The sequence below is a fragment of the Seriola lalandi genome, unplaced genomic scaffold (assembly GCF_002814215.2).
Source record: "Seriola lalandi dorsalis isolate HSWRI2012SDOR001 ecotype SW California unplaced genomic scaffold, Sedor1 jcf7180002054682, whole genome shotgun sequence".
Lineage (NCBI taxonomy): Eukaryota > Metazoa > Chordata > Actinopteri > Carangiformes > Carangidae > Seriola > Seriola lalandi.
In genome coordinates, this window is record NW_019525235.1 from 337,225 (window position 1) to 346,060 (window position 8,836).

Here is an 8,836-nt window from a genome sequence, read left to right on the forward strand (position 1 = left end):
GTGTTCTGGAAAGGGCAAGTGCAGCACCACTGAGGAGTCTGGTGGAGACTGTGATAATCCACCAAGCCCGAGCTACAGGCCAAAATTTCTGTGGGTCTAAGTCATTGGCCCTGGCAATAACCGCTTCAATATGTTCCCTGGTTCTAGGTATAGCAGTTGCAAATCTTGCTGTGGTCCTGGAAAAGAGTGCTTTAACTCTTGTTATGGTCCTGGAAAAGAGTGCTGCAACCCTTGTTATGGTCCTGGAAAAGAGTGCTGCAACCCTTGCTGTGGTCCTGGAAAAGAGTGCTTTAACTCTTGTTATGGTCCTGGAAAACAGTGCTTCAACTCTTGGTCTTGTTCTGGAAAAGAGTGCTGCAACCCTTGCTGTGGTCCTGGAAAAAACAGTTGAAATTCTTGCTCCAAACATGGTAAAGAAAGATGCAATTCTTGCTTGGGCCATGTTGAAATATGTTGCAATTATTTCTGGAGCTTGGACAAAAACATTTGCAGTTTCTCTAATGATAATGGACAAAAAACCTACAGTTCCTGCTCTGGCCATGTTGAAATAAGTTGCAACTGTTTCTCGGGCCATTGATGAAAAAGCTGCAAGTCTTGCTCGAGCAAGGGCAAAAAACATTTCTCTGAGTCGTGTGATATGAGTTAAAAGTGCCCCTTCATCTATGGACACAACAGGTGTTGATAAACTGCTGTCTGTTGCTTCAGCTAAAACTGCTGGAGTTCCTCCTAACAATCTGCCAGCACACTTTGGTGTCTCAGGGTCAAATGACTTGATATTTTTCAAGGCTCTCTCATTCAGGGGGCAAGAATGGCAGAGAGGTAGGGATAGGTAGAGAACAAGAGGAGGAGGCTGACTGTTTGAATCCTTCCTTTGCATCACAGCAGGGCTGCTATCATGCTGTTGTTCCCTTTGCTGAGTTTCATTACTCAAACTGTCCAAGCCTATGGATTGATGGCCAGCATCATGATACAGCAACTTGAGATAACTGTAGTTTCTGACCTTGGAGTCTGTCTGGGCTGGTGGTGGTACCCACTCACTTAGAGGTGATCCATGACCCACAGGTTCTGTGGGGTTAACACTGGATGAACTGGGACAATTAAGTCCCAGACCAGACTTGATGAGGCGAACAGCATTTTTGGTGACCCAAGGCACCACAACAAAACCCACCATTAAAATTGGCATGTTGGCAGATAGATGAAGTTGAATAACTATGACAGTATTCCTTCTGTTACACAAACTAGAGCACTGCCCGTGACATCAGACTTCTGTGTGACATCATCAAAGGGGCAGTTTAAAAACAAATTCAACTGTGTTTATTTTGTGATGTCACTGATGGTCACACACTCACTGATGACATCACAGTCCACACTTGTTATATTTCTTGCCACTTGTTTATTCTTCATAGTTCTTTGTTTTCCATTAATGATTACAAAGGATCAGTTGCACAATAAAGCGCAAACTCACACATCTTTAAACAGAACTGATGTTGTCACATTTAGGCTAACTATGATTCATAACTGGTATTTAACATTGACGTCTTATATTTCATTATCATTTACAAAATGCACAAAATCAAGGAGAACATGCCGCTTTGTTTATTTACACATCTTTTTTTAATATTCATGGTTCCACAAAAGGTTTCTATAGCATACTTTAAAATCAACCACTCAACGGAGAGAATAACCCTAACACTTTGTTAACTTTTCTCACAGGTGAGGCCTACTTAAACAATTAAAACAATGTTTTATCTACATGTATCTTCAAAAGACAATCTTGACTTGGACAGGGCCAGAAATGAATCACTGAGACAGGTTACTGTTTTAACAGCAATCCTTGTTGAACAAATACAGAAGTTATCCTGACATTGTTGTTCTTAATGGGTGATTCGGGACAACATACAGATAATACGACTGTTAATGCTTAGCTTTTATATTTGTACAGTTAATGTGCATTTCTATACCGTCAATGTCCTTTTAAAAGGACATCTCTTTATTTGCTGTCTGACTTACTGTCCATTTTTTCCATTATTTCTTGCAGTTTGAAAACAAGAGTATCTGGACTCATAAAGACGAATTCTCAAAGTCAAAGACCTACAATAATAAGTCCAGTTATTCTTGTTTCACATGACCAGTGGTTGAAAACCTACAAAAACCCACTGCAATATAGTTTCCTTAGGGTTTGCAGAGCTGAATTGATGATGTTATTTGTAAACTAACAAAATATTTGGCAATAATTGATTTTATTAACCATTAACAAAATCGTTAATTACACCTTCTATAAATCCGATATTAGAAAGTTATAGGCTACCTTTAAACAATTACAAAAGAAAAGTTTCACTGCAACGCAGGTGAAAGCTTGTGCAAGTGTCACGTGACCTCAGGGAGCCTATAGCCGGGAGAGTTTCTGGTCTGTCCAGGTGCAGTTGAACAAGCTGAAGGCTGACGTCCGCGGAATCAGCTCTACGGCTCCTCACAATGTAGCTAAACTGTAATAAACTAACACGTTGACTTTTAGGTAGTGATGTAGATTTACAAAAACTCTTTCTCGGTTCATTTCTCACCTGAGGACGGAGGAAGAGGAGACCTGCGGCTCATGGCTGTGATTGTAGTCGCTCTCATTTTGTTGTGCACCGGGTTATGGGACAAGACTTTCCTCACTGCCGGTAAGGATATTCAAAATGAAACTTTATTTACTTGAATTTTCCAGGATAGGTGTACACTTTGTTGGAAGCTCCAGATTAAAGTTGCTTCAGTTTTTCCACAGCTGTATGATTCACCTTCATGTTTCCTTTATAATCAAAGTGGTCGCAGACAGAGTTTCGGGATGCTGGACAGGTAAATACCAGGTCAGTGTACATACGGTCAGTGTGTACAGCGTCTCAGTATCTGTCAGGCTGTCACATGATGTTGCCTGGTAACATGAGGACCAGGCCTGGACTTCGGACCCGGATGTGTTATTATGTTTGAGAAACGGTTAAAATAAACAAATAAAGCAAGTGGAGAGTCAAGGAGGAACCAGAGAGAGAGCAGTCATGCAGGTGATTTGTGGGTCACGACAAGCGCATGCGCTGAATATCTTGAAGAACAGGTCCACATTTAATAGGCCAGTGTTCTTTAGTTAGTTTGATGTATTTTAATTCTGCGACAGAGAATCGATGAACACGACTCTGCTCTTTGCATTGCGCATGTCCTCAAACCAAGAAGATGATTCAGTACTTTTAAAAAACAATCTAAGTCAGCATTTTCTCAGCGTCAGCGAGTCAGCGAGGGTGAAAGAGCAAACAAGATCACCTCCTTGCTCCATTAGACACTCACTGTTTGTCAAAAGCAACACTGAAGCTAAACACACGGTCTTCTGTAGCTCCACACTGTATGCAAAGTGTTTACATCCACAGGCTGTATGCAAAGCGTTTTCTCAAAAGGAAGCAAAGCCGCTTCTAGGAATTTGCATAGTACTTGTGTCGTGCATAGTACTAACCCTCACATAACAAAGTAGAGCTGCATCTGCCCCAATACTGTCCTTGTTATGTGGACCAGGTGTTGGCCATATGAAATACAGTTTCACTTTAGTGTTTTATCTATTAGGTGCATCAGTTTTTAATCCTTTTTAGCAGTCCTTGCTCTCATGTTAACTCACATAAAAATGACTCCAGAGACTTCCACACAGTAAGGTGTAGCGATTTTAAATTTGGAAAGAAGAGAGCCCTAGTATGGGGTGTGTACTCAGTTCCCTGAATTTAGGGAAGTTTTGGGACAGAAAAAGTTGGATTGTTGGATCCCTTACATAAAGAAGACTGTGTAAACCTCCACTGTCTCTGTTTGTAGCTCAGACTTGTGTGGATGAGAGCAGGTTTAAGGAACAGGTCGTGTACGTGGAGCCGCAGGGGCCTCCATATCGGCTGAAGTGCCCTCTAGAACCTTTTCAACCCCAGAGCTCCCCACAGCCCCGGGTGACCTGGCAGAAGGACTGTCAGCAGCTCCACAATCAGGAGGGGAGGGCCTACCTGGAGTTTATCAACCTCAATGTGGAAGACCAAGGGAACTACACCTGTATGCAACAAGGCAACAGCACAGCCTCATTCACTGTGCGTCTCATAGTTAAAGGTAAGTACTATTTATAGTACACTGTAATAGTGCAAGTGCAATGAAGTCACTTAAAAGCTGACACTGTAATTGTGGCTCTCTAAGCTATTATTTGTCCCTGCAGTAAAATTAGAGTTTGTATGGGGAGTGAAGGGGCTAGTTGAACAGGCTGGCTACAACTGCAAGGTGGCATTTTGTTTCAGCGTGCCCTCCAGCAGCCGTCTCAGGCTGTACCTGGCAGCTGCATATGAAGGCCTCTATTGTCTGCAGCTCCTGCAGCGAACACAGATAACAGTGGTATGTCCTTACACAGAGTCCCAGTGCTCGAAAGCCCCAGAATTTCAGCCTAATGGAGGCCTGAACAGACTGTGGAGCGACGTGGGATCCTCTGTGAAACTCAACTGCACTGCTCTCCTCCTCTGGGACCCAAATAAGGAGCAATGTGGCACCACACTGCAGTGGAGTAAAGATGGCCAACCCCTCACCAACCTCACACTTTACATGCAGAATACCTCCTCATGGTGACTAAGCTTTTAAAACAGCAGATTTCCATTATCATGCTCAGGCTTTAATGAAAGTGAAGGTAAGATCGAGTTTTCTGTCCTACTTACCAGGTCTCCTGCTGTCGGCCAGCTGATGGTAAACAGTCTGTTGGTGATTACACTCAGGGAGCTGGAAGATTTTGGGCTCTACAGCTGCACAGTGAGGAATGTTTCATCTGATTTCAGCCTACAGAATTCAAGTAAGAAAACAGCTTATATGCTGGATCTGCATTGTCTCATCCTGCATCTTGTGTCATATTGTCTAAAAGTGAACCTACAAAAGAATTTTACAAAGACACACACAAACCCAACAAAGCAGACAGGACAAAATGCAGCACAGAATATGTCCTGTATCTACACTGAAAATCATATGAAACCACACACAGATACATCCAGTCTGTATAATCTCATAGCAAGGAGCCAGTGTTAAAAAGGTCATGAATTGATTCTAATAGATGTTAAACATCTGTGAATTATTTATGCATTGAAAATATGTTTTTCTTAGTTGCAAGGACCCAGTTGTTCAGACACACTCTACTAACAGAATCCCTCTATTGGTTGATTATTTTATGCTTATTTTGTATTGTTTCTCTGTGTGTGCTCAGACAGACCCAGCCACACTGGCGCTGTTATCGCAGCCACCGTCCTCCTCCTCTTCCTGGCTATAGCTGCTCTTGTGTACTCCAGGTGTCACTTGAACATCAAACTCTGGTACAGGAACTCCTATGGAGACTATGAACTCAATGGTGAGTCTGCTGCTTGGTGACACAGCATACGATGGCTGTAGACGTGCAAGAATGCAGCAATAAAGCCAGTGTGTCTCTCTGTGTCTTCAGATGGGAAATTATATGACGCCTACATCTCCTATGTGAGCAATGACTACGACAGGAAGTTTGTCAACTTTATTCTCAAACCTCACCTGGAAAATAAAAATGGATACAAGGTGCATCTCAATGACAATGACATCCTACCTGGTGGAGGCAAGTTCACACTATAATGTACTACATGCGCTATTTTACAATGATGAAACTACATAAATACTCTTCCTCACACTCCTGCCTTGTAGTTTTCTGGCTGTTTGTTCTCATTTTTTACCTGTAAAAGGACATTTTGCAGTATATTGATATGTTGTTGTTTTTACCTGTTACTTTGGGTTGCCAATTATAAATTAGTTACTTAACACAACACACAATGTGTCTCCAGAACCTTCTGCAGAGCTGCTGATGAACGTGAGTCGTTCTCGGCGTCTCATCGTGTTGCTCTCTCACGCTTACCTCGAGCAGGACTGGTGCTGCAGTAACTTCAGGTCAGACTCACACAGACTAACTGAATTTAGTATAGACAGAATAAACCTGAGTGAAACTGATGTGGCATGATAACAATGTACCACTTGAGGTCAGTGTTGCTGCCATATACTGCAGTTGCTTTTGTGACATACTGTAGCTGTGTGTGTCTTCAGGCAGGGCCTTCTGCACTTGTTGGAGATATGTCCGCGGCCTATCCTCATCATGTTGGAGGGTCAGTCCAAACGCATGAGGCCTGAGATCAAGCAGCAGCTCAGTGAGCACCAGCACGGCCTCACTGTACTCACCTGGAGACACAACTCTGTGGTAAGATCTTCTATAATACCTATTCTTTTAGAAGAGCGAAAGCTCAAAAAGAGCACACCTACAACAACATACAATGTGAGTAACTTTACACACCATTACTCAGTCCACTACAAACCAGGGAAAAAATAGAGACGGTCCAGTAATCAGACAATAACCGAAAACATTTCCAACTTCAAGCAGAAAAGTTTGTGTTCATGTATGATCACATCGCTCGCAGGGAGAGAATGATTCAGAAAACAGGGTCTCAAGGCCTCAAAGCCAAAATGTTAGTATCATTGAGAGTAATATCGATTTATTTAGTGTGGAAAATTATATTCCAGCAGTTGGGAGAAAAGAATTTGTGATTTGCTAATAAATCAGTTGGCAACAATAAATTATGAAATAACAATTATTACTCAGTGTGGAAATGTGTGAAATGAATCCACATTCATTTAGAAATGTACTTATACAATAAACCATATTGTAATATGATAGAAGCAAGTGAGGCTGTTTACAGTTGAGGAATAATTAATGCGTCAGTCTGACTCTGATCGCATGGTGTAATGTATCATGTTGTGTCCCCGTGTGTTTGTGTCTACAGACTCCCTCCTCAGTCTTCTGGAAGGAGCTGGCCTTAGCGATGCCTCGCAGGGTCATTTTCCGCACTGAGCACGCAGGCGACCCACAGACAGTGCTGCAAGATGACAAAGACCCCATGCTGACCCTCGAACCCGACTACCTGGACTGCCGCTCAGACACTGACCCTGCTGGAGATCTGGGTAAGAGCAGCAGTCGCTGCACTAGTAAAGTCCTCAAGTACTAATGTTAGGTTCGCTGCTCACTTAAAGATAAGATAAAAATAAATAAAAAATGCCATTCATATTTTTTTTTACATATAAAACTTACTTATAACAAAGTGCAGTTGAACCCTGCTTGACCTAGTCTGAATCAGCAGACAAAGATTTAACTAAAGTGAATCTCAAACTTCAATACCAGGAAATCATATCATATGATGAACCTGTACGTATCTACTGTACCAGCTTGTTTGTGATGTTTTGTATCCAAGGACACATGTTATACAGTTCAACATTTTAGGAAATATGCTTATTTCAGTTGTTGTAGGACGTAAGAGTTGGATGAGTAGATCGATATCACTCTGATGAAGCTACACCCAGGAGATGGTTATCTTAGCTTAACACAAAGGCTGGAAATCAGGAAATAGCTGGCCTTAGTCCAAAGATAACAAAATCGACCCACCAGCATCTCTAGAGTTCCCCACCTAAGCATGAAAACAACAGGTCGTGGTTTAACATGAGGTCAGGTGCTGGCTATTTTTGTGGTGCAGTGACTTTTTGAAATCTTGTTTCACTGTGAGGCAATGAGGGACAGCCTGTACAGCCATACACTGTGTATAACCAAAGGCCAGAATTTTTTTTGAAATTTAGGAGAGATGAGACACTGAGTTACATAAAAAGTAACGACCTTTACGACCTTTTTTCCACCTTTCGTCTTTCTGTTGCAGGGCTGCGCCTCCCTGTGTACAAGGCTCTGGCCTGTACAGCTCCTGTCCTCCCTGCTGCTCCCATCACAGCCGCTGAGCCCAAATCCTCGGATATCGACGTGTCGGACTTGGGATCACGGAACTACGGGGCCCGCTCAGACTTCTACTGCCTGGTGACTGAGGAGGACATTTGAGCCACACTCCCCTCACTTCTACTGATCACTTAAAATGACCATCTACATGGAGATTCCCAGTAGCATTGCTAGGAGCTAAATTTATTTCTTCTTCTTCAATATGTTGTTAAAATCAAAATGTTACCTTTTTCTACTTCCATTCACCAAAAGAGAGGGGAGAGGGAGGTAAACTCACAGCCATGATGTCTCTGTCAGTCCCCAGCAGAGGGCAGAGTAATGTCAGATAATATGAAAGGAGCAGTTTGTTGACAGTACACAGATGGGTTGGAAAGACTGAGAAAATACATGTGACAGACTCCAGAAGTCGGATTTTAACTAGGGCTAAATGATATGAGAAAAAAAGGAATTATTTTGACAGATATTCTGATTGTGATATGAGTCACAATTTTAGTTGAAATGGTAATTTTTGCATTTAATTTCACTGAATAAAATGTAAAAATTATGCTGATGTGATTTTTGTTGGGTCTGAACCAAACAAGCATGGTCCCTTATGTCTGGAGAAGATGAATTGTAGCCTGCAGTATCTCTGTTGCACCACAATGCTTCATTTATAATGATATGTTGTGACACATTTTACTTTAATCAACTACTTGCATCTCCTGTCATTTAGATATTGCACTTGGCTGTATTGAAACTTCAATAATATATTGATTAATTGTTCAGCCATAATTTGAACCTTGAAAACTTGATTGCACTCAGGTCATTCGATACAGCGCGACGTCCGAGGACAAAGATTGAACAGTTCTTGGCATCTCTGCTTTGTGTGTCATGTAAACTGACTCTGATAACAACGTGGCATTCATGCTAATAAAACACTTGTTAGCAGACTATTTCTCTCTGTAGGGACCGACGCTCTCTGTTCTCCCGCAGTGAAATAAGAGGCTAAATAAAGGCGCAGCACAGGTCTGGTATTGTTCCTGTCTGAGC

General features: G+C 42.1%; 1 protein-coding gene across 1 annotated transcript; it reads left to right on the forward strand.

The window, feature by feature from the left end:
* Positions 1-2,407: 2,407 nt before the first annotated feature.
* On the forward strand, positions 2,408-8,739 carry sigirr (single immunoglobulin and toll-interleukin 1 receptor (TIR) domain). Its single transcript, XM_023422490.2, has 10 exons — positions 2,408-2,663; positions 3,826-4,104; positions 4,397-4,604; positions 4,698-4,825; positions 5,231-5,371; positions 5,462-5,605; positions 5,829-5,931; positions 6,085-6,235; positions 6,816-6,993; positions 7,737-8,739. The coding sequence occupies exons 1-10, from the start codon at positions 2,594-2,596 to the stop codon at positions 7,907-7,909; spliced, it is 1,575 nt and encodes a 524-aa protein (XP_023278258.1). The 5' UTR covers positions 2,408-2,593; the 3' UTR covers positions 7,910-8,739.
* Positions 8,740-8,836: the final 97 nt, after the last annotated feature.

Coding starts and splice junctions, on each gene's coding strand:
- sigirr (XM_023422490.2), top strand. CDS start 2,594: ATGGCTGTGATTGTAGTCGCTCTCATTTTGTTGTGCACCGGGTTATGG. Junction 5,606..5,828: donor TGACATCCTACCTGGTGGAG/GCAAGTTCACAC, acceptor ATGTGTCTCCAG/AACCTTCTGCAGAGCTGCTG. Junction 6,994..7,736: donor TGACCCTGCTGGAGATCTGG/GTAAGAGCAGCA, acceptor TTTCTGTTGCAG/GGCTGCGCCTCCCTGTGTAC.